This window comes from Notothenia rossii (assembly GCF_949606895.1).
Source record: "Notothenia rossii genome assembly, chromosome: 10".
In the NCBI taxonomy this organism is placed as follows: Eukaryota; Metazoa; Chordata; class Actinopteri; order Perciformes; family Nototheniidae; genus Notothenia; species Notothenia rossii.
Genome location: NC_136908.1, coordinates 26598681 through 26624928, shown reverse-complemented (window position 1 = coordinate 26624928; position 26248 = coordinate 26598681). Strand labels below are relative to the sequence as shown.

Here is a 26248-nt window from a genome sequence, read left to right as displayed (position 1 = left end):
GCGTGCGCAACTCAAAGTCTGAGAGGGTGAGGAAGATTAAAACTGAACAAGAATTGACAACTCGACCCTCTGCTCACTCCTTTCCTGTAAAATAGAGGTCCAGCCCACACATATGCTCCATGGTGCCACAGGCATTGCCCTTACAACTACAATAAGCATGTAAATGTTAATCTACAGCTCCGGCAATCCACTAGCACCGTAGTCTCCACCTGCAGACGCAGCCATCCTCGACAACTACTGTAGCGTCACCTTGGATATGAGTCTAAACAACTCACAGACACACAGGCCAGGGCGCTGACAAGGCGCCCTTTGAGCATCAGATCTGACAACGCTGATTGGCTGAAATTATGTTTCGGCGGCATAGTTTACAGATAGCAACAGTCAGCTTGTTGGCTGCTGCTGCTCTGGCTGAGGGCTCTTTCTTACCGCCCGGACGAGAGAGGGTAATGATACACGCTGTGGCCTGGCTAGGAAACATGTGACTTATCAGTAACTTTAGACATCGTAAAACAATTTTAAACGAGATTTTATTGTAGATTATACATTTTACTGATACCAACTATATAATATTTACCTTCTTCATTAAAAAAATATATATATATACAGTATATCTTTTTAATTTTATTTTTATTTTTTAATGACAATCAAACACGTGGGAAGAGGGGGGGCGGCGCCCCTAGCGCCCCTATGGGCCGGCCGCCACTGGTAGAGAAACTTCAGGAGATCAACGCAGGTATGTGAGTTTTGTACACCAGTTTGTATAAGTTTAATGTTTCACATTGCATCACAAAATATACCACCACTATACAATCACAGGTGTTTTGTTGTTGACTGGACACTTATTTTGTAAAAGACATAGCATGTGAGGATCTCTTAAGCAATGCAGCTCACGTGTCCTTTTTATATGCTGTCCATTGAAATGCAGGAAAGTAATCACCAGCTCTGAGTGATCTGTTGCAGAGGGGACACTACACCGGAGTTACATAAGCAGAGATAAAGTGCTATTTTGGGGGGAACTCACCTCCTCTGGGGTCCCCTAGGAAGATTTTTTTTAAATATTGAAGTTAAAAGCATCAATCTTGCGCACTTTGAGAGCAACATTAAGAGATATGGATACATCTCTCAACACCCATATGTCCAAAAAAAATCAAAGAATCCGAAACAGGTTTATTATTTAAAAACACTTCATTTTCCAATTAAATCATGAACTATGTCAAGTCATTAGAAGTTGTTAGTAATCAGATTAAACAGAAAAAAGGGATGGAAGGAGGAAATAATAATCCCTCCTCACTTGCGGCTTCCTTCATCTCTTGCTGTTTCCCTCATCACTTGCTGTTTCCCTCATCACTTGCTGTTTCCCTCATCACTTGCTTCTTCCCTCATCACTTGCTGTTTCCCTCATCGCTTGCTGCTTCCCTCATCACTTGCTGTTTCCCTCATCTCTTGCTGTTTCCCTCATCACTTGCTGTTTCCTTCATCTCTTGCGGTTTCCCTCATCTCTTGCTGTTTCCCTCATCTCTTGCTGTTTCCCTCAGAACTTGCTGTTTGCGGTTGAAATGATCTCTTTTGCTGGCCAAACATGCTGGATGGAAAGCAGTGATGTCTCACTTGCCTTGGCACTGTATCTGCAGTCCCTAAATCAGTCATGTTACCCATTGACTCTTGTCTGTTCTGGTGTTCCTGTTCTTTGTTTTCTCCATTGTCGTTCTTGTCTGTTGTATCTCCTTCGGAAGAGCCAGCAGTAAAGGGGAAGAAACAGCCTGACTTGGGTAGTCAGCTGGAGTATTGACAGGCAACCTCTCAGCTGTGGATGACGTCACCGGAGGAGCAGTCTGTTGGTGAGTGAAAAAATGATTAATTTGGGCAACCAGTTGTTGCATCTGTGTAGATAAGTCTTCCTGAATCCCGGCCTGGCGTCCTCTCAGCTCTCGCATTTCCTGGCTGACTATGCCCAGCTGTTGATGAAAAATCTTTACGCCATGTGCTGACAGAGCGGCGTGAAGCGCTCTTGGGTCGGCTGGGTCCATAATGGTGAGTTCGTTCTGTTACGAACTCAGACACTTAGGATGTAGGACCCAATTGAACGACCCGGGAGACAGAGGTAAAGTATTTGTTAGATACTTTATTTTCCAATACAGCAGTGAACAACGAAAAGGGTAACTATCAATCTCTAGTCGAGATGACAAAAATAGCGAACAAAAACTGAAAGCGCTCACGTAGTGAGGAATGAAACTTTTCACGAGCACAAGAAACATCAACCTGACCATAGCATAAGACAATACGAACTGACAAAGAACACTGTGAGACAGGTGAATTTAAGCACAGGGTAATAAAAACCAGGTGAGACCAATCAGGGGCGGGACTGACGCTGATGAGCACAGGGTGAAAAAAATCAGGAAGTCTGAAATGAGAGAAAGCAAACATAAAACAACATGAACCTCTCTACCATTTCTGTCGGTGCACAAAAAACCCTTTCATGTGAACGTGCACCTAACTAGATAGGAGACGGTTATGGCTAGAAAGGATCTGTGTTGTGTAAATATGACGTCACGTTCTAGTTGTAACTCTCGTTGTAACTCTCGTTGTAATCGGAGCGGCTCAGAAACACATCTACAGCAGTAACATGCAACATACACATTAATGCAGCAGCAATATTAATAGAGAAACATCAGACATAATAGTAAAACACTGAAAGGGAACATTTTATTGCACCAGGAGCTATCTTGGGACTTTTACTGCGACAACGTTGACTTGCCTGTGAATAAAAAATAAACCATAGTGTTGGTGATCTACAGTGTTGTCATTCTTCTTTGAACAGCAAGACCGCTAACACCCCGATAACAATCACACTCCCTGTAATTGACATAATTAATAGATAGTTTAGCTTCTCACCATCATTTGCTGTGGCCAACTGATGTTAACGATCGTAACTGAAAGGCTGCCTGCCAAACGTAAACATTCAGCCACGTGACTTGCAAACTAAAGTAATACTGGGGAAGTAGTGGGAAAAACTTACCGTTGATTGATGCGCCATGACACGGACCGGCCCTGCAGTCATCCGGTTCGACCTGACTACGTATAGCTGGGACTGTGTTGTCACTGACCCGAGCCTCGTCGTTCTGATAGCTCCGCCCCTTCGCTCCAACCCCCCTCCCTCCCCCCACATCTACAGGGGAAAATTACTTTTGCAACACATTCATCGCAAGAAGTGTAACAAAAGTCAAGGCCACAGATTCATCGATTTATACTGCCACAGAGCAGATTTGTGAAGTTTTAATGACTGATTTGAGAGGTTGTATTAACCAAGTTGCAGTTGTAATGGAAAATATGTTTAAAAAATATTTTTTTTCTGCAAGTGAACATTTTGTTTCTACAAGCTACAAAACTTTTTTATTTTCTTCTGTGACTTCAAATTTGGTTCACAGATATGTGGATATTTTATACAAGTGTAAATGTATGCACACAAGCTCAGATTTATTTGCTGCAAGTGCTCACATCAGGTTTTACACGCTCTCGCATTTTGCACCATATCTACCTTCATAGTTTCTCAACCATTCTTTGAGTTGATCTTTGAAGCTATTGAGAGTGGGACAATCCCGTATCTCAGTTCCATATTCCACGATGAGCTGCCTTTAATGGAAAGGACATTTTGTCCAAAAGTGGTCCGTCTGCGGTGGACCTCACAGTCTCCTCTGGTTTCTGACCTAGTGCAGCGTCCAGTGTGTTTTTTGTGGATGAATTCCCCTAAGGGAGGGGGGGCCAGTCCATGTAAACATTTATAAATAAAGTCAAAACTTAAGAAATTGTGTTTTTCAAGGATGGTACAGTGGTGGTGTAACGGTTCACAGAATTCATGGTTTGGTACGTACCTCGGTTTGGGGGTCACGGTTCTGTACGGGTTCGGTACAACAAGAAAAAGCAAGAAAAAGTCCCAAATGCATAATTCCAGGTTTGTTGTCATTTATTTTTTAACAGTAGTGCACGTTTCAGTATAAATATAAGGAACTCTAACATGGTTAAGATCTTCTTTTGAATAAGAAAAAAAGCATTGGGGTTATCAACAGATAAATATTAAGTCTGACAAGTAAACAGAACACCCTTCGGCGGGTCCGAAACCACAACATCTGCAAGCAACAGCGTCTGAGGGTTTCTTAAGATTTAATAAAATATGAATGTTTCATATCCATGTTACGGGAAGAAACTCAGCTAACTGATGATTTTTTTTTTTGCAAAAAAAAACACAAGGCTAACGCTGAGCCTCTGAATTAACCCTGTGCGAAAAAATCTTAACGCCGTTAGCACAGAACTCTAGCTATACCGATCGATATACTTATTGGATCTGCACAAACAAGCTTAGATAACATCCTGAGAGTCCACAGATTATAGAACTATAAGGATCATCACTGACGGTACGTCCACACAGCAGCTTTAAAAAAATCTTCCAAAGCTTCTCTGCCCATTGACTTTGAATGAGGGTGACGTCACTTTGCCTCGCTTTTCGCCGAACTGCATTGTGGGGAAGCAAAGCGAAGATTTCCAGGATTTTCAGGATTCAAAAGTTGAGCAATGTTCAACTTTTGAAGCTGAGCTGGAAGCGTCAGCCAATCAAATCCCGTTTATGCAAATCTGACAGTACAAGCGCTAGCCAATCAAACCGCGTGCAAGCTGGGAGAGCCAGACCGAAGTTAATTTCCTCATATTCCCAACGAGAAATTACGGTAGCAAATCACCCGGTTCGTTACGACCAGAACTATTTACCGGGATACAAACCGGAGGAACCAGGCATGGAGGGAGGTGGCAGAGACAGTGGGTGAAACTGGTTGGTTATCGCCTGTTTGGGGAGTTTATATACAGGACTGTCTCAGAAAATTAGAATATTGTGATAAAGTTCTTTATTTTCTGTAATGCAATTAAAAAAACAAAAATGTCATACATTCTGGATTCATTACAAATCAACTGAAATATTGCAAGCCTTTTATTATTTTAATATTGCTGATTATGGCATATAGCTTAAGAAAACTCAAAAATCCTATCTCAAAAAATTAGAATAGTTCCTCAGACCAAGTAAAAAAAAAAGATTTATAACAGCAAAACACAATCAAACATTTGAAAATGTCCATTAATGCACTCAGTACTTGGTTGGGAATCCTTTTGCACGGATTACTGCATCAATGCGGCGTGGCATGGAGGCAATCAGCCTGTGGCATTGCTGAGGTGTTATGGATGCCCAGGATGCTTCAATAGCGGCCTTTAGCTCATTAGCATTGTTGGGTCTGGTGTCTTTCAGCTTCTTCTTCACAATACCCCACATATTCTCTATGGGGTTCAGGTCAGGGGAATTTGCAGGCCAATCGAGGACAGTAATGCCATGGTCAGTACACCAGTTACTGGTGGTTTTGGCACTGTGGGCAGGTGCCAGATCATGCTGGAAAATGAATTCCTCATCTCCATAGAGCTTTTCAGCAGACGGAAGCATGTAGTGCTCTAAAATCTCTTGGTACACAGCTGCATTTACTCTGGGCTTGATGAAACACAGTGGACCAACACCAGCAGCTGACATGGCTCCCCAAACCATCGCTGACTGTGGGAACTTCACACTGGATTTCAAGCAACTTGGATTTTGCTCCTCTCCAGCCTTTCTCCAGACTCTGGCGCCTTGACTTCCAAATGAAATACAAAACCTGCTTTCGTCTGAAAAGAGGACTTTGGACCACTGTGCAACTGTCCAGTGCTTCTTTTCCTTAGCCCAAGTCAGACGCCTCTTCCATTGTCTTGAGTTCAGAAGTGGCTTGACCATGGGAATACGGCTATTGTAGCCCATTTCCCGGACACGTCTGTGAACAGTGACTTTTGATACCTGGACTCCAGCTTCAGTCCACTGTCTTTGAAGCTCCCCCAAATTCTGGAAGCGACTCTTCTTCACAATGCTGTTAAGGCTGCGGTCATCTCTCTTGGTTGTGCAGCGTTTCCTGCCACATTTCCCCCTTCCAACAGACTTTTTGTGGATGTGCTTTGAAACTGCACTCTGTGAACAGCTTGCTCTTTGAGAAATTTCTTTTTGTGTCTTACCCTCCTGATGGAGGGTGTCAATGACAGTCCTCTGGACAGCAGTCAGATCAGCAGTCTTCCCCATACTTGTGATTTAGTTTACTGAACCAAGCTGAGTGTTTTTCAAGGCTCAGGAAACCCTTGCAGGTGTTTCGAGTTAATTAGACGATTCAAGTGATTCGTTGAACACCCTACTAGTATACTTTTTCATGATATTCTAATATTTAGAGATAGGATATTTGAGTTTTCTTAAGCTGTATGCCATAATCAGCAATATTAAAATAATAAAAGGCTTGCAATATTTCAGTTGATTTGTAATGAATCCAGAATGTATGACATTTTTGTTTTTTTAATTGCATTACAGAAAATAAAGAACTTTATCACAATATTCAAATTTTCTGAGACAGTCCTGTATATATATATTGCTCGCATAAAATCCCCGGGGTTTTTTGCTTTGTATATCGGGGGCGGGAGATTCATGTGATTGGTTGTTGGTCGCGTTGCTCGCAAAAAATCCCCAAGCTCTCAGACACGCACAGCTCCAATATTTTCAAGACTTTTTCAAAACTGCTGTGTGGATGTACCGTGAGCGATCAGAACTCGTGACAGGGGAAGCAAATACAGACAACACACGACAGCTTTAGGTAGAAAAACACGGAGATATGCTCACCTTCAGATGGATAGATAGAGAGATAGATAGATAGACAGATAGATAGATACTTAATTCATCCCAAATTGTGAAATGTGTGGAAACAAGTATAAACATAATAACATTAAATACAAATGAAAGCAATAGACAGGAATATATGCATATACAGTAGAAAGGACACGATTAATATTAAAACATTTAATGTAGCCTTACTATGAAGGCTAACCTAAATATTGTGCTTTTCTACAGATTACCTTACCACTGCACTGGTAAGGTAAAACTAGGCCGATTAATAAGATGTGAAGTGCTTTGTAACTTTGACCCGCTTGACTGAATACACAAAAAAAATGAAGAAAGAGTTATCTCTGGGCTGCTTCGCTGCCAGCTGCTCCCCCCGGACCCCGAAAGTGGCGTAGCCTGTACTTCAACATCAATGCATACGAATGTGCTCGATATATGCTGTATTGAACCAATAAACAAACTAACTGTATCACTATAACATGATGATGATGGTGATAAAGAATGCATCTAACGTTCCGCTGTTCATTCAAAAAACAGCACATTAAACAAACCATCATGCTCTTACTTTGAAAACCATGCGGAAATGTCGTCATCAGCAGGCCATCACGTGTTTTCCGATAATAACCGAGTGACACGAGTAGATTTTTAGCCGAGACCGGCGGAAAGTTTTTCTCAAAACTCTGCGTGTGTAAAAAGACGATCCACAAGCAGAGATTTGAGATCCACGAGCAGAGATTTGAGATCCACAAGCGCATTTTTGGTCGACAAAAACAAAATGGATTCACAAGTGTCTGATCGAAAGTTCTAAATGTTAAAGAGATATTCAACTATCTTTTTTTTATTTGTAAAAATATTTTTGGATGTGTTTTACATTTACAAATCACATAATACACAGATTATTTGTATGTTCACAAAAATAATTATGAGACGTATCTAAGCCCATAGATCCACCACACGCACTCCATCGTTATTGGTGTCCACAGGGAACCCGAAATGTTCCCACACAGCTGATTTAAAAGAAGAAGGTGGTTCTTCTAGCTCCTGTGTGTTATCTGAAATCGCCATACTAACTTTTCTTCTTCTTGTATCTAGTTTTGTTGTTGTTGTGTTTTCTTCATTTGTTGTTTAAGGGCGGCTGGCAAACAGCTTTTAGGCGCAATACCGCCCCCAGGATTATATATAGTGTAATGGATACTGGTCTAAGTGACAGACTTTTTTCCCACTTATTCGTCGTGTAACTGCATGAACCGAACCGAATACGGATAGCGTTACACCCCTATGGTACAGTGGTGGTATGAATTTGGCTTTCTGTCAAAAACCTTGATAGCTCTCTTGTACAGCTGTTCTATTGGTTTCAGGTTTGCGGCACAAGCAAACGACCAGGGCCGTCCCTCCCTACAGGAAGATCACGCAGACTGCGTGGAGCTTCACCTCGCGGAGGGGGCCTCATCTTGCGGATGGAGCCTTAACTGAGCCGCAAATGCCTATGCGTTTAAGCGGCGCTGCACGGTTTGCGGCATGGTCACGTGGGGCCTCAAGTTGGCCAGGGACGGCCCTGCAGTGGAGGTATGACTTTGCCGCATTGACAGTTAAGGTCGAATTTCTTTTAAATGTTGCAAGTTGAATTTAATGGTATTGGATACTTTCTTAATATGTTTCTTAAAAGTCAAGCTCGAGTACAGTATGACTCCAATATTCTTGAAGTGGGAGACTAGTTTAAAAACACTTTGGATCCTTCGATTTTGACTGTTTGTTTACTGAAAATCATGCATACTGGTTTTTTGACATTAACAGTAAGCAAAAAAATCCCAAGCGCGGACCCGCAGTTCTCTGATGGTGTGGGAGCTATCCGGCCTCTTTTGAAGTTAGATGGTTGCTTGTGGATCTCTGCTACTCGGCTACCAGCCCTCGGCGCGGACCCGCAGTCCTCTGAATGTGTGGGTAGAGGTCCTGCTGCTTGGTCGGCAGCCGTCAGCGCGAGACCGCAGAGACCCGCTGGTGGTGCTAGCTGTTCAGCTAGCCAGGTGTGCCCGAACTGACCGCCGCCATCTTGGGCATGCATCTTGGACTTGCACATCTATTGAGCGCTCCAACATATTGTACTTTATATTCTGAGGAGCGGGTCATCTCGAAGTGGCTGACCAATCACAACAGAGCTGGCCAGCTAACCAATCAGAGCAGACTGGGCTCTGGTTTCAGACAGAGGGTGAAAAGAGGTGCTGCAGCACAGGCAGTATGAGAAAACTAAAGAGCTTTTTGAACATTAAAGCATAGAAACATGTCCCAGTAGAGACTAAATACAGATATGCACTTGAACATTAGCAAAATAGGGCCTCTTTAAAAAACGATTGTATTTAAAACGAGAAGATTCTACAGTCATGCTCTAAATGCCAACATTAGCATGCTGACATTGTATGCCTGCATGTTTTACGTCCTAATTTTTGTCTGTTTATGTTTCCAGAGGAAAATGTTCTAGCTTGAAACAATATTGAGAAAAAATATCTTGCAAATATCTTTTAATATGCATGTGTTTTACTTTCCTAAAAAAAAGTGTGTGTTATGTACTTTTTTTTTGTTCATCCAGGCACATCTCAGATTTTTTTTTTATCACATCTGCATGTATTTTTCAGTGGAAGATGCGTCTGACATTCAGAACGAGTATAACTTCTCATTACATGTTTGAAAAATGCATGTTCCAAAAACAAATAAAAAAATCACTGATGTTTTTTTTGAGCGCCACATTCCTTCTTTCTGTAAGTTGCATGTACATAATATGGAAGCGGGTTTGTGTGACTGGGTAAACAACTTTAATATGCATTTACTCAAGTGGTGTGTGTGTGTGTGTGTGTGTGTGTGTGTGTGTGTGTGTGTGTGTGTGTGTGTGTGTGTGTGTGTGTGTGTGTGTGTGTGTGTGTGTGTGTGTGTGTGTGTGTGTGTGTGTGTGTGTGTGTGTGTGTGTGTGTGTGTGTGTGTGTGTGTGTGTGTGTGTGTGTGTGTGTGTGTGTGTGTGTGTGTGTGTGTGTGTGTGTGTCTGTGTCTGTGTCTGTGTCTGTGTCTGTGTCTGTTTATTTAGCTGTAGCAAATAAAGGTTACAAATGAAATGTCCTCTGGCTCCACACACAATGTGGTAAAAGACCCTACTGTGGAGGCAAACCTCCCTCACACACTCTACTGCTGGTGTGAGGAACTGCGATGTGCAAGAACATAAAGAGATAAGATAAGATAAGATGGACCTTTTATTAATCCCCGTGGGGAAATTCAATAGTTCAAACAGCAACAGGGTAAGAGGGAAAACAGGATAGCACAGATTAACCTGTTAAGCCCTGAAAAATTACTTATAGTGAAAACCACCCTTGAATGATGGGTAGGCAGATGTTCAGACTGCACAGCATTTTCGCGACTTTTGGTGCGTCCCGCAAATTGAGACGATGCCCCGCATATTTCATTTTGATTGGCTAAAACGCTTTTCTAAAATCACATTTATCCAGCGCCATATAGATAGAAGAGTTGCGACAACGGAAGTCCAAAATGCTTGATCGTCACGTGGTTCAGGGAGACTCAATAGTTCCCCGGAAGTTCGTGGCGGGCCATTTGAATCCAAATTTGAATGCATTTTTTTTTTTTAAAGTAACATTTGCTAATATTTGAGGATTAAGATAAAATAAGAAGTACTTTATTGATACCAATTGGGGAAATGTTTACGCTGCAGCAGCAAAAGACAAGGCATTGTACATTAGACAGTTAAAAGAGTAGAATTAAACAATAAATGTAAACATCTTAAATAGAAATAAAATAGCATTAAAAAAAGTAGAAAAATATACATAGTGTGAACAGCTATCTTACCAGTTAACATATACATGTTAGGCTAACGTTGCCTTGGTTAAAGAGCCTGTGGTTTATTGCTTTGAATTCTTTAAAACAAATATTATCTTCTTAAACCTGTATGGTAGTAAGGACTGGAGCATCACATCCTAATGTTTATTGTTATATTTAGAGGGAGACCAGGGATGGGAAGGAAGGTTTCAAAATTCAGATAAGATACATTTCTACCATTTCTTTAATTCATGGTGGTGTCAGTAATCCCATGGTAATTGAGGACACAAGTAATCTAAAGTACTAATGTAATCTTTATGACTTTCAGAAAGGACAAGAGACCCACAGGTGCCTATCAATGATTGTCAACTGACAGCACAATGAGTCAAAGGACTAGCAGCAGCAGCATGATGATGATGTTAAATGTGTTGTTTTCGGAACATCCATTGTAAATAAATGGAATTCAAAAAACATTGAATAGCATATCATGAAGTTTGTCTGTGCCTTTTCCTCTGTGTTGTCATGGCATATCGTCTCCCCCATGGTTTGCTGTGCTGCCTGGGGATGCTCCAAGCGCTCAGAGAAAGGAGTACAAATGTAAGGTTTCCCCACTGACACAGAGAGGATGAAAGAATGTCTGGCTCAAGTCAACAGGAGCAACTTAACTATCACCAAAGACCACAACAGCAACAAAATATGTGAGGTAATCATATTGTTCACAAAACGAAGACCACACCATTGGGAAGCTTAATGTCTGTTTAATTAAAATAAGGAACAGGGAGAGGCTTGCAAAACTCTGGGAGGTGAGACTCAGGTGCAGGGTAAGGGTCTCATTGCAGGTCTTCAGGCTCCATTGAATCCCCCTGGGGTTCTTGTGCTGAAAGAGGGAGACAGGAGAAAGGGTTAGATACATCTAGCAACCTATAGGATGGGAAATTGCTGACCTATTTGAAACTTACCTTGTGTTTTCACTCTCACTTAAGTCCCTCTCCCTTTGCAATCAATCCAAAATCAGCTGAGCTGCAAAATAATACAGACAGGTAATAATCAACAGAATCACAAGGACATTATATGGCTCTGCTAAAAACACTCACCCATAAGTTACGTTTTTGTTTACTGTTTGGAAGTCTCAAATATGCACTCTAAATCCATATCAATAGCGATGTATCAAACAAATAGCTCTCTTCCTTATTATTGTGTAACGTTAACTATAATATACTAGCTTGAACTCCAAAAAATATATCCTCATTTCACCACCTCCACCCACTACAATCACACGCCCCAATGTTATATTTAACTAATATTTAACTCCCTCCACCCCGGATAAAAGCACGTTAAGAAGCCCCTTTTCTCTAATTCCACAACGTTGGGTTGAAATAACATTAAGAGAACGGATGAATAGGCTGTTCGTGGTTAACGTGTGTTGCTAACTTTATCCGGAATCCTAGCCTAATCTGTTATCTGTAAACGTTCCCTAAATCTACTGATTTAGGGATAATCCACTAACATCCTTTAATACACATGTTAATTTGACTCAGATGTGCTGATAATATACGCAATATAAATCTTTAAACATCTTCTTACCTTTAAAAGTCCAACACGAACGGTCTATTATGATGCAACTCTACTGCGCTGCTAGCCGCAGATAGCCCCGAAAGTCAGCGGCAAGCTAACTTCCGGGGAACTATTGAGAGCTCCACGAAACGCCATTGCTTTAAAAAAACTGGTCCATTGGAGTGAACGGAGATGTCGTAACTCTTCTATCTATATGGCGCTGGATTTATCCAATGGCTGTTGAGAAAGCAGGGAAGGCTATCGTCACAGGGCTGTGTTTGCTGCCAATCAAACTGTAACACACGGCGGCAGGGGCGGAGCTTCCTACAGGCAATATAGGCGGTTGCCTAGAGCGCCACCCAGAGGGAGGCATTTTTTGTTGCTTGGCGCAGTTTTGGCGCCCCCCCTCTATATCTGCAACCATTATTCTTACATAAAAAAAAAAATTCTAACATAAGGGAAAATGAGCCAAAAATCTAAAACGGTCGGTCGGTCTAAGAGCCTCGGCTTTAGGTGTTCACAGTCAGAACATGCTAGAGCGCTGTGCATTGATGGGTATCGGTCAAGTGTTTATAAAATTGAGCGTTGAGGAAAGAAAGACTAACGTTAGAGAACTATGAAGAGGCAAAAGCCATCTGGGGCGCAGTATAAAAACAGAAGAAAAGAAGAAGAAGAGAAACATGCCAAGGTGAAAGGTATGCAATTTTGATTGTATTGTCAACATTAGCGAATGGATCATGTAGTCTTGCTAGTTAGCCAAGCCAACGTTAGCTAGCCAGCGTTTGTTATTGCCATTCAGTCGAAACTGTCATAAGGCTATTTTCTTTGTGTCATGAAATAGAAATATTAGTAATAATAACAATGTTAGTTTTGGTGTAGCGAGCTAGCCAGTTTGGTGGAATGTTAGTTAGTTGGTAACGTTAGCTAACGTTAAGTTTACCTCAGAAAGCACATTGACTATCCGAGTCAAACATTTGCCAAATTCAACCCTGTCATAATGTGCGCTAACGTTAGCTAACTAGCTCAGTGGTTCTCAACTCCAGTCCTGTTGAATGTTTTCGTTCCAACCCAGAACTAACACACCTGATTCAACTGTTCTAATAAGATAGGCATAGCTCTTGATTAGTTGAATCAGAACTGTCAGGCTGTCCTAATGCTTACTAACTAAATAATAGCTACATTTAACAAATGGAAATTATTCAATGTTGATAATACACATTTTGTTATATCATTTTAGATTCACTTTTAAAATATCTGGGACCATCTGCTGCATCAGTTGACAAGGAACCGCCATGCACCTCAGCTGTGCCGGCTTCCTCAGGTGAGTGCAATGTGTCAATAGATGTTCCTGATGATAAATAATTGAATGTGAAATCCAGTCAATATATTTGCTCTTGTGTGTTCTTTCTATATTTATAGACCTAGAACCACATGAAGGAACGTCAGAACAGCAAGCTGCTCATCCTGATGAGATGACCACTGATTCCACCCTGCCACTGACCACTGTGTCTGTTTGTTCTGGTGAGTACAATATGTCAATAGATGTTCCTGATGTGATGATAAATAATTGAATGTAAAAATGACTGTCGTGCCATTTCCAATCCAGCCAATATATTTGCTCTTGTGTGTTCTCTATATATGTATAGGCCCAGAACCACTGCAAGGAACGTCAGAACAGCCTGCTGCATCTCATCCTGATTGCACCACAGATTCCACCCATACACTCTTCTCAGGTGTGTGCCTGATGAATGTAAAGATGTTTAGCTATAAACCTAATTGTCCTCATGCTTTCAAATAATTGCTTTCTGTTTTTATTTACATTTTACACACTGTCCCAACCTTTTTGGAATTGGGGTTGTGTGTGTGTGTGTGTGTGTGTGTGTGTGTGTGTGTGTGTGTGTGTGTGTGTGTGTGTGTGTGTGTGTGTGTGTGTGTGTGTGTGTGTGTGTGTGTGTGTGTGTGTGTGTGTGTGTGTGTGTGTGTGTGTGTGTGTGTGTGTGTGTGTGTGTGTGTGTGTGTGTGTGTGTGTGTGTGTGTGTGTGTGTGTGTGTGTGTGTGTGTGTGTGTGTGTGTGTGTGTGTGTGAAGATATTGTGAATATGAGGTGAGAAAATGTGCTTCACATGCCCTCCAGATGCAGCAAAGAAGACAGACGATCCACTACCAACCGATCCTGCTGACTGCCCTTCACATCTCACAGACACAATGAGGACAGAGTTTGTTCGGAGAGGACCATATCAGATAACACCTGATTTCATTTTCCCAAGGAGAGATGATGGGAGAAGTTGCCACCACCAGTACTTCAGCAGGACCTTAGTAAATGGAGAAAGGATCAAAAGAAGTTGGGTGACATATTCAAAAAAGAAGAACAGTCTTTTTTGTTTTTGTTGTCAACTTTTATCTCCAAAACAAATTCATTTAACAAAGTCAGGACTGTCGGATTGGAAAAATGCAAGTGCTGCTTTGACCAGCCATGAAAATAGTCCGGAACACCTGAACAATTTGGCATCATGGAAAGAATTGGCAGTTCGATTAAAACAAGGTACAACAATAGAAAAACAAGAGCAGGCCCTCCTTGAGGCAGAGAAGAGTCGGTGGAGAGCAGTGCTGACACGACTGGTTGCTATTGTACAGTCTCTGGCAGGGCGAAATATGGCATTGAGAGGAAAGACATAAATACTCCACTCTCCTTCAAATGGAAACTTTTTGAAAGAGGTTGAGCTTTTGGCGCAGTTTGACCCAGTGATGAAAGACCACATCCACAAGATTAAAAGTCAAACATCCCACCACAGCTACTTGGGCAAAACCATTCAGAATGAGTTGATTGAATGCATCAGTGGAAAGATTCTATCAACAATAGTGCAAGAAATAAAGAAATGCAAGTACTTTTCCCTCATTTTAGATTGCACCCCGGATGTTAGCCACACTGAACAGCTGTCAGTAGTCATCAGAATTGTGACACTGGAAGAAGACCCCCAGATTAAAGAGCACTTCATGGGATTCCTAGTAGCAGAGGAGTCCACTGGTGAAAGTTTGTCCGCCCTGATTTTGAAGAGGCTGGAGGAGTTGCAGATTGCCTTTGATGACTGCAGAGGACAGTCATATGACAACGGCGCAAATATGAGAGGGAAGAACAAGGGAGTACAGGCCAGGCTACTGCAGTTGAACCCAAGAGCTTTGTTTGTGCCTTGTGGGGCACATACACTCAATTTGGTCATTGCTGATGCTGCCAAAAGCTCCAAAGATGCCATATCATTTTTTGGCATTGTGCAGAAGCTATACTGCCTGTTTTCTGCCTCTACACAGAGATGGGCCATCCTCAAGAAACACGTCAACCTTTCACTCAAAATGTGGTCAGAAACCAGATGGGAGAGCAGAGTGAAAGCTGTAGAGCCTCTGCGATATGAAGCCGCAGCTGTGAGAGAGGCACTGCTTGAGGTGAGAAACCAGGCCAAAGACCCAATCATCAGGATTGAAGCCCAGTCTCTGGCAGAAGAAGTGGGGTCATTCCGCTTTTCACTGTGCACAGTGGTCTGGTATGACATGTTAAGTCAAATTCAGCAGGTGAGCAAAGTCCTGCAGTCCCAAACAATGCAAGTGGATGTAGCAGTAAGTCTACTGAAAAAGACTGAAAAAGCTCTCAAATCCTACAGAGCCACAGGCTTTGTGGCTTCACAAACATCAGCCAAGGACATGTGTGAAGACATGAATGTGGATGCAGTCCTTGTGCAAAAGCGGCTGAAGTCAACAAAGAGGCACTTCTCATATGAGTCTCCTGATGAGCCATTGAGGAATGCCTTGCAAAATCTGGAGGTAACGTTCTTTAACGTGGTGGTAGATGCTGCAGTGTCAGCACAAAAGGAGAGGTTTACCACTCTTGAACATGTGCAAGACAAGTTTGGCATTCTGTACAACTTCCCAGACCTGCCACACCAAGAGCTGATGAAGCAAGCAGAGGCACTTGCACACACCTTAAGCCAGTGGTTCTCAAAGTGGGGGGCGGGCCCCCCCTGGGGGGCGCAGAGGCATGACAGGGGGGGCGCGAGAGACCGCGGGAGGAAAAAAAGGTGGAACTAATGTTTTGATGTAAGTTCCCGGCGGAACAATTAACAAACGTTGTTCAAGCAGTGTGTACATGTGGTTGTTGATTTTCTTCAATAAAACGCTGTTCAGGTGCACAGGATGGAGAAATATCTGACAGGGACGAAAAGAAAAACATGCAATGCTTCTGAAACAAACGAGACAAAGAGCCCAGCTGACGGTAATAAACCAAAAACCAAGTTAAGAAAATATGATGACGCCTATCTTGCTCTAGAGTTTACGGTGAATGTGGCGGGAGATGAGGAGCGACCAGTTTGTGTTTTATGTCTGAGAACTCTGGCAGCTGACAGTATGAAACCCAACAAATTAAAAAGACACTTGGAGACATCACACCCCAGCCACGTTAACAAGCCACTCGAGCTTTTTCAGAGGAAACTCGGCGAATACCGTCAGCGGGAACATACTTTTGTAAAAACTGCAACAGTGAACAGCAAAGCACTTTCAGCATCCTACAAAGTTGCATACAGAATTGCACAGTGCAAGAAGCCACACACCATAGCAGAGGAGCTCATACTCCCCGCAGCTTTAGATATGGTGTCAACAATGCTTGATGAGAAAAGCGCAGAAAAATTAAAGGCCATCCCTCTTTCCAATGACACAGTTGCAAGACGTATAAGCGACATTTCTGATGATCTTGAAAAACAACTAATCGAAAAAATGAAAGACAAACGTTTCGCCATACAAATGGATGAGGCTACCGACAGCAATAAAGACTGCTTGTTTATTGCTTATGTTCGCTTTGTCACGTCTGAGTCACTATATGAGGAGTTACTGTTTTGCAAGTATGTCCAAAGCAGAGCGACAGCTGATGAGCTCTTCAAACTTATTGACTGTTACCTGACAGAAAATGGGCTGAAATGGGAAAACTGTGTGGGCGTTTGCACGGATGGCGCACAGACCATGGCAGGAAATAAAAAGGGATTGCAGGCACTAATCAAGCGTGCCTCGCCAAATGCGCAATGGACGCACTGCGTAATACACAGGGAAGCGCTCGCATCCAGGCAGATGAGCCCTGAACTGAACGAGGTGATGACTGATACTGTTGGTGCGGTCAATTTCATAAAAACTAGACCCCTGAAAGCGCGGCTGTTCTCTGCATTGTGTGAGGAGATGGGTGCGCAACATACAGCTGTGCTGTTTCACAGCGAGGCCAGGTGGTTATCCCGTGGGAAAGTGCTGTCGCGCGTCTACGAGCTCAGAGAGGAAATCCGGATGTTTTTGGAGGAGGAGAAAATGTATGAGGCTGCGAGCAAATTCGGTGATGAACACTTTCTGATGAAACTGGCCTATCTCAGCGATATCTTTGGAAAGCTGAATGAATTAAATATTCAGCTCCAAGGCAGAGACAAGCACCTCCCTCACCTGGCAGATAAGATCAGCGCATTCACTCGTAAGCTCGAGATGTGGGGCAGGCGACTTGATCAGGGAAACACAGAGTGCTTTGAGAATCTGACTGAATTTGCTGAAACAAGTGATTCTGGAGCAAACACCATGATTCCATGTCTTCAGGAGCATATCTCTTCCCTGAGAGGATACTTTCAAAAGTACTTCCCAAACAACAGCGCACAGTATGACTGGGTGAGAGATCCTTTTAACGCAGCAGCACCTGCTGATTTCAGCTCTGCTGAAGAGGAACAGTTCATCGAGATGACGTCAGACTCCACCCTGAGGATGCGGTTTACAGCTCAGACACTGACTGAATTCTGGCTGTGTGTGGAGAGGGAGCATCCACTCATTGGACAGAGGGCTGTGGGAATTCTACTTCCTTTCGCCACATCTTATCTCTGTGAGATAGGCTTTTCAGCTGTTGCCACACTGAAAACAAAGTACAGAGCTAGGCTCCACATTGAGCCTGACCTGCGAGTGGCCGTATCAAGCCTGCAACCCCGTTTTGAGATGATGTGCAGTGAAAAACAGGCTCATTGCAGCCACTAATACACTAACTCTCACAAACTGCCTCACAACACTTGTCCAATATCTGCATTTGTTCTTTTTTCCTACACATTTAACTCAATTGTTTTTGTTCTTGCAAAGTGAACGAATCATTCATTTTGATGTCACAAAAGTGATTTGCTAAATAGTTATTTGCACAACAGAAAAGGGAAAGGAATGTTCATGTTAAAAAGTAATGTTTATGATTTTGATATCAAAGTGGTTTGCTAAAGTTAGTTATTTGCACAACATACATAGTGAAATGAATGTTCATGTTAAAAAGTAATGTTCATGATTTTGATATCAAAGTGGTTTGCTAAAGTTAGTTATTTGCACAACATACATGACTAAGAGAAGTGAAGTGAATGTTCATGTTAAGAAAAGAAATTAAGAAAGGAATGTTGATGATAAAAAACTAATGTTAATTTTGATGTTACAAAAGGTGGTGTGTAGTGCAGTGTTAAATATTATTTGCACAACAGTTGTTATTTGCACAACCGAAATGACTAAAACACGTGAGACGAATGTTCTTTTTTTGATGCTGTATCAATAAAGTTAAAAACAGCCTATTTTGTCACCAGTTTGTCGGGGTGGGGGGGCCTGAAAAATTTTCTTCCTCAAAAGGGGGGCCTGACAGAAAAAGTTTGAGAACCACTGCCTTAAGCCATGGAGGGCAATCTGATTTGGATGGGAAGGAGCTGGCTCAGGAGTTGGAAAATGTACCTGACTTGCCATCAAAGAGCATGACAACTCTTGAGTTGTTGAAATTCATACACACAAAGCAGCTCACCGAAATATATCCCAACTTGTGTATTGCTCTGCGGATCAGTGCAACGCTACCAGTAACAGTAGCTTCAGCCGAGAGGAGTTTTTCCAAATTAAAACTCTTGAAAACATACCTGAGGTCCACCATGGCTCAAGAACGCCTCAGTGGTCTGGCTGTAATCAGTATTAACCATGAGGTTGGTGGTCAGATTTCATATGATGATGTGATTGATGACTTTGCAGCGAGGAAGGCCAGAAGGATTGCACTGTAAATGGAAACCAGTAGGAGCTAATATGTAGGCCAACCTTGTGTGATGATAGGGAGTGGAATGTAAATAGTTCTTGAGACAAAGTGAATTTGTAATTTTTATGTATTTGTTTGTTTATTTAGCATATTATATTTTGATTATTTGACATGTGTAACATATTTTACAATACATAATTTTCTTTTAAAGCAAATGTGCACGTTATTTTATTGTTTGTTATTGTTATTATTATTATTGTTTGTTAGCTAAGTTGTTTGTTTTAATTCTTTAGTGTGCACTTTACATTTCTTCTTAATTTTCTTTGAAAGCAAATTTGCACATTCTTTTATTGTTTGTTATTGATATTATTATTGTTTGTTAGCTAAGTTGTTTATTTGTTTTAATTCTTTAGTGTGCACTTTACATTTATTCTTAGCTCTTGTTCTTGCTTGTAATAAATAAAGCTGCAGTACTTTACTGTATAACTGTTAAGATGTTTTGATATTTTTTTTGGGGGGGGGGGCAGTGGTGAAGCTCGCCTAGGGCATCAAATGTGCTAGGTCCGCCCCTGGTGGGGAGCCATGTCATCAATGGCTCTATCAGACATTTGCGCCATAAAGTAAGACATCCAAGTTCTCTGCCCTTCGTCATTCAGACATCGCGCCCTAGAAACGCTGTCTGATTGTAACACATAAGCAGGGAAGTAGCCTACATTGAAATAGAAATTAAAATAAAATATACGATAGAGTTTATCCTTGATCAATATCACTAAAGGTTAAATGATTGATATGTGAGGCTGGATGGTATTTGATCTCTTTTGTAATTACTGACTTGTTACATTTGTTCTTAACAATTATACTATAAGTATAGTTAGTAGTAGTAAGTAGTATTATTTCTGTGTGCAGTCTTGCAGGCAGTTGTCTAAGTTTAGTGCTGTATGTTTGGGCATTGACAGCAAATTCAAAGAATTGGTCAAATGAAACATTGACTTTGAAATAAAAAATGTACCTTGTATTATATATGATGTACGTGTTATATATAAATATATACATTATACTGCACTTTCATCATGATATTTTTGAGTGACTTAGTGTATCTTCTCATTTGAAATAGCATTGTCAACATACTGTAGAACTACATATTCCAAACAGTTGAAAAAAAGTAATACTTTTTGCTGTGTTTCTGTTTTACAGTGGGGCGAAGTGGAAAAATTCCTGGGAGCCAAAGGAAAACTTTCCCAGTTAAATATGGCTGACTTTTTTTTTGTTCTACTTTGGAGTAATAAAATACATATAAAAAAAACATCTATGTAAGTGTTGTGCCTATTTGTGTTCTTATGTTATCAGTGAGCTGAAGCCAAGACAAATACAAATATATGTTTTAAGTGTATCCATACAAACTCATTCTCTAAAACTGTCATGATTGGTCTGTTGTGAATGACACCCATGAGGAAAAAAGGTCCTATACATTATATCACATCGGCAGGGCTGTGATGTGATGAGGTCCTCGCGAGCGTCGACGGGGGGGTGGTGTGTAAACCCTGGACACACCAAGCCGATTACAGCTAGTGGAGCCTCGCAGCAGAAACTGTGGCGTGCTCAATTGCGCCGCATTTGCGCATCAGATGAGGCTCCCTCCACAAGATGAGGGCGAGAGGCAGACGCAGTCTGTGTGATCGGCGTGTATGGAGGGGCGGGCCTGCACATCGGCATATCACAGACTGGTGCATACATTGTACAGGCGGCAATTTGAAATGGAACGCAGCCCACACACGGCAGACAAACCCAAACACTTTTGGAACACGCCACCTCCAGATACATTAACATGCACTCCCCTAACTTTCCCCTAATCTGACATTGTATTTCATTCCATAACATATAAATATACTGTTCACCCATGTGAAACACACACACGGAAACCAAAATAATTTACAAACATGTACAAATCTTTCATATGCGATGGAAACTTCTGAAGCAATGGAAACAGGAGTCAGAGAGAAACGAGGAGAGCATGAACTTTGATGGCAAACTGATGGTTTATTCACAAGACATGTTGTGTGCCACGAATTGACACAAAAGATGCCAAACCAATTCTGAAGATCTCTACCCCAGACCCATATTTAGCTAGTTCTGAGAGAAGAATCAACATTGTGCATAACAAGATAAAACCAACACCTCTATCAGCTGACGCCAATAGGCAGGAACAGGGAGACAAAACACTGAGAGCACAGCAGCCAAGGCTACAGGTGCCTGTGCTCAGTCAGGACAAGACCTGGGGGGTATACCACGAAACTGGTTCAACCTAACCTGGACATGTTTGAGTTAGCCGGTTGGCCTAATCCAAAACATACCTCCTCTCGCTAAACGGCACTACGACACGGGTTATCAAGTGGATCGCTCAAGCCAGCCGTGTCCTATCTAGTTAGGTGCGCGTTCACATGAAAGGGGTAGTATTTGGAGCATTCAACCAATCACAAACATGGAGAAGCGTACTGACAGCGCAGCGCGTCATACTTCCTGAATGAAAAGTCAACTATATAATTAGACAAATATAAAGACTTTAAACATCCATGAATCAAACACTTTATCCAGGATAAAAGCCACATAGCTGCACCTGCAAGGTGAATACAGCTGGTACAAGAAAAAGTGTTTGAATGCGTACATTAACAGGTTTATGATATGCCCCGTCTAAGACACGATCTGACTTTAATTACATTTAACTCGAGTGTTTCGTAATGTGTTGCTTAAAATAATACTTCTGCATACAGTATGTAACACTGTAAGTGTTGCACGGCCAGATACGGCTCAGCTGACTCAGATAAGGAAATATATGATACATTATGATGTGATGCCGCGGACTGTACTGTTACTTTGATCCAGTTACTTATGTTGTGGCAGATATTTAATTAAGCTTTCTTAACGCTAATGTTATAATAGTCAGATTGCTCTGAAGATGGGAGGTGATATTCTATTAATGTTCACATTCACACGTGAACACGTTTGGTTCTATGCAAACTCAGTAATATCCATTGTGATACAGTTATAAGGTCTTCACAAGAGACTGTCAGTGGAGATTAAAGGGGATCAGGAGCTCACGTCTTCTCAGAGTCCTTGGTATCTGGCTTGATGATTGTCTCACATTTCTAAACTTCATGTCAATAACCTGCTTAAAAAGCTGAGGGTTAGGCTAGGTTTCTTCTACAGGAACAAGTCCTGTTTCTCTGCTTGAGGCCAGGAAAAGGCTAGTCACTGACCTTTTAACCTGTGCTGGACTATGGTGATTTGATTTATATGAATGCACCCATGGGCGCGGGAAGGGGGGTGCTGAGGGCGCTGCAGCACCCCCTAGCGGCAGGCAGGGGGTGCGGAGCTCCCTTGTCTGAATTATTATTTGACGGTTATTGCTGCTCCCGCTGTGCATAATCTGTGTAATATGTTGCCAATAAATTCCACATTGTTGGTAAAATAATATGTTGGCCTGCCCCGAATGTTTTGTAGCCCCGGACAATTCTACCTCAATAATATAATACATTAACCGTGCTTTACGTGTACCTCATCAAGACACTAGAGAGGACGGCAGGACTGTAATTTCCCGTGTTCAGTGAATGAAACAGAGGCAAGACACCAGACCAATCAGAGAGTTGCATGGAAATAAAAGTGTGCTTGTGTCATTCAAGCTCGGCTCTGTGTGTGTGTGTGCGGAAATAGCGCATTTAGTGTGTGTGATAGAGGGAGAGAGAGGGGGAGAGAGAGAGAGAGAGAGGGACCGGTGCCAGCAGCAGGGACCGTGTTGTTAGCATCTGGTTAGCTAGCTGCACTAACGGACATACGGAGCTGTTTGTTCCACAACAAGCTGGAGGAGAGCTCCCCTCTCAGACTGAAAGGCTCAGGTGAGCTAAAGGACTCTCTGAGTGTTTAGATAGTTAACTTTAGTTTAAGTTATCTCAGTGGGTCTCAAACAGTTTGGTCACAAATTATTAAAAAGATTATTTCCGCGGCACACCTTCATATGATCATTATAGTTATAAAAAAATAAGAGAATAAAGGAAAAACAGTTATGAAATACTATATGGCAGTAAAACAAGAAAACAGTTTGAAAGGGGAGTGATTTGTAAAATATTCATAAAGAAAAAGAACATCTGCTTACAGTTGTGTTTCATATGGATGTTGAGAGATGTATCCATAGATCTCTTAATGTTGCTCTCAAAGTGCACCAGATTGATGCTTTTAACTTCAATATTTTAAAAAATCTTCCCGGGGGAACATCCCCCCGGACCCCCCTAGAGGAGGGGCACTTTGCCCCTGCCTATATGCCGTGAGCTGTTTATCGAGTCTTCATTGTAACAGTCGCGGGTGTACTGTGTGTTTGCGTGTGGGGACTGGAGTGCTTTTGTGCGGGCTCTATAGTGCCCGTAATAGTGTTCACTGGAGTCCAGCACCTCAGCACCCTCACTCAAAATACCTTCCCGCGCCTCTTATGCACCTGCCAATTGCCTGGTCAAGTTAGATGCTGCGTATCACAGTGCACTGAGATTTGTGACAAACTGTAAAGCATTAACCCATCACTGTACCCTGTATGCAAGGGCTGGTTTGCTTTCACTAACTGTACGGAGGCTCAGTCACTGGTACATTTTTATATACAAAGCCATGTTAGGGAAACATCTTATATCTGCTCCCTGATCTCACGGAAAATTGTAAGTGGCTACTGCCTTAGATCGAATGCGGTGGTTGTATTAAATGTTCCAACTGCTAGGACTGTCTTAGGGAAGACAGCTTTTAGATACGCAGCTCCTCTGTCTTGGAATAGTCTGCAAATTAAATGGGAATTGAGCAATCTGGTGCCACTAAATGTTTTTAAAGCTCGGTTTGATGCTACTCAATCGGAAGCTATTGGTACCTGTTTATGTGGATAGTTATGTAAATGATGCTGTATGATGTCCTTTTGTTGTTCTGTTTATGTTTTTATGTTTCATGTGGAACCTACTTGAGCAGGTCTCCCTTGAAAAAGAGATCAATGATCTCAATGGGATACACCTGTATAAATAAAGGTTTGAAATTAAATGAAATGAGAGTCATCCTCATCATGTTCTCTCTGCTGCTGCTGCTGGCAGCTGGAAGTGAGTCAACACTTATTATACTGCTGTTTAACAGGATAATCTGTCATATAACTTTTTTTTGTATTTGTACAGGTGTGAAGTGTGAACAGTTGACACAGCCAGCCTCTGTGACTGTGCAGCCAGGTCAACGTCTGACCATCACCTGTCAGGTCTCTTATTCTGTTAGTTAATAATAATAATAATAAAATTCAATAACGCGCTTTAACCACTAGGTGCCCGTCTATCAGCTGTGCACTGTTATGGTGTAAATACTGCCTATCTACCAATTGGATCAAATATAAAAGTCAGCCGAATTACTGTTGATATTGCAAGGAGACATATTGTGTGAAAATAAATCTAAGATGTTGTTAAATGGCTGATATATTTGTGATCCACGTCACGTTTTCAGTTTTGGCGGCAGTTCTTCCTGTTTGTATAGAAGTCTTCTCATCAGGGCTCTATAAATAGATAACTAAGGCAGATATGTAATATGTAATGCAGCCGAACCGTGTATTACAATGCCGTTATGTGATTAGCTCCATAGACAAAAGCAAGCAAACTCGGAATAAAGTATTATCTTTATTTTTTTAAATGTTTTCGGATTTCACATCGCATAAACACCATTTCCCAACGTGCATTGCGGCTAAACCATGAATCACCGAGCTGAGGATCTTGGTGCTAGAAAGGATCCGTCTTGTGTAAAACTCTCGCGAGAGTTCGGCTGAATGTCACGTGGCTGAATGTTTACGTTTGGCAGGCAGCCTTTCAGTTAGGATCGTTAACATCAGTTGGCCACAGCAAATGATGGTGAGACGCTAAACGATCTATTAATTATGTCAATGACAGGGAGTGTGATTGTTGAAAAGCGGTCTTGCTGGTGTTCAAAGAAGAATGACAACACTGTAGATCACCAACACTATGGTTTATTTTTTATTCACAGGCAAGTCAACGCTGTGGAAAATGATCGATGTTCAAGCATTTTTATAAATACTTGCTGGGATAATGCTGGGCTGGCCAATTTCGTTTGCTCGAATGATGTGAACACATCAAACTTAAAAATAATTTTGCAGCTGTCGGTTGCTGGCCAGTATTTGTATCCCAGCAAGTCACCTATGCTCGGGGACCATTTGGCGGAACAAATTGGACAGCACACAGAAGGCAGACGAACGTTGTATGGACCTGAGAAAAAATATAAATGTGCAATTTGACAGCTATCTATGCAATGTAGGACAAAAGTATAATAGTAATCCTGTATTTCTGCTTGATCGTCTTCTGGTGGCAACAAACCATTGATAGTTACCAACACGGTCTGCTTTCCTGGGATGATGGTGAAATCTTGGCTTGGACCACAGAAGCAGATTTGGGATGGTGGAGGAATTGGAAGCGAACACACTGCAGCAAAGACAATTTCAGAGATTCATATGCATGTTAGGACATGTTAGGACATGTAGTCAGTTAAAGCAAACTTCCGACATGGTGAAAATGATGCCGCTGTATATGTAGTGCACATTAGGAAACCATGGTAAGGGAATATGTAATACATTATTTGAACCCACCTTGTTCACAGAGTCCATATTGGCCACTTTCATCCATAACCACTAAGGATGTGGGAGGAATAGGTCTGTAAAACCCATCAAACATGGCTTCCCTGTCATGGAAGACATGTTTACCATGGATAATAGGGTCACATGCCGGACAAAGAAAGGGAGTTCCTGGTGGAACACAGTCCAAGCACCGGACCACAGCATCAGCAGTTTTGCATTGGAGACAGGAACGTGTAGTGACAATCTCTGCAGCCAATTTCAAATGAAGGAGCTCTGGCATTGCAGCTCTGAATTTTTGTTCACGTTTCAACTGTCTTTGGGTCCATGTTGATGCAGTGGGTGTTTCTTCTGATGATGCAGGGACAGTGAGAGAACCCAACAGGTTTCTCAGTGTCTGAAGATGTTGATCTAAAATAACAAAATATAAAACAAATCATGGAATTTAGTTTAATTAAAAAAAGATATTCCATACATGGCTTTTC

The 26248-nt window shown here is 41.8% G+C and overlaps 1 protein-coding gene and 2 long non-coding RNA genes across 4 annotated transcripts in view; 2 read left to right on the top strand and 1 right to left on the bottom strand.

Moving 5' to 3' along the window:
- Positions 1-1226: 1226 nt before the first annotated feature.
- Positions 1227-26248, bottom strand: part of LOC307023291 — a 39798-nt gene continuing 14776 nt past the window's right edge. The window contains exon 2 of the long non-coding RNA XR_013803651.1: positions 1227-1832. This is a non-coding gene — a long non-coding RNA (uncharacterized lncRNA). The remainder of the gene's footprint in view (positions 1833-26248) is intronic.
- Positions 1815-9420, top strand: LOC307023292. Its single transcript, XR_013803652.1, has 3 exons — positions 1815-1838; positions 8077-8284; positions 8513-9420. It is a non-coding gene; the product is annotated as an uncharacterized lncRNA (long non-coding RNA).
- Positions 11509-18710, top strand: LOC307023287 (zinc finger BED domain-containing protein 5-like). 2 transcript variants are annotated; one of them, XM_079656473.1, is made up of 3 exons: positions 11509-13406; positions 13505-13606; positions 13732-18710. In XM_079656473.1, exon 3 carries the CDS (start codon positions 16267-16269, stop codon positions 18118-18120), a length of 1854 nt encoding a protein of 617 aa, XP_079512599.1. In that variant the 5' UTR covers positions 11509-13406; positions 13505-13606; positions 13732-16266; the 3' UTR covers positions 18121-18710. Both variants share the same exon structure in this region, with proteins under 2 accessions (XP_079512599.1, XP_079512600.1).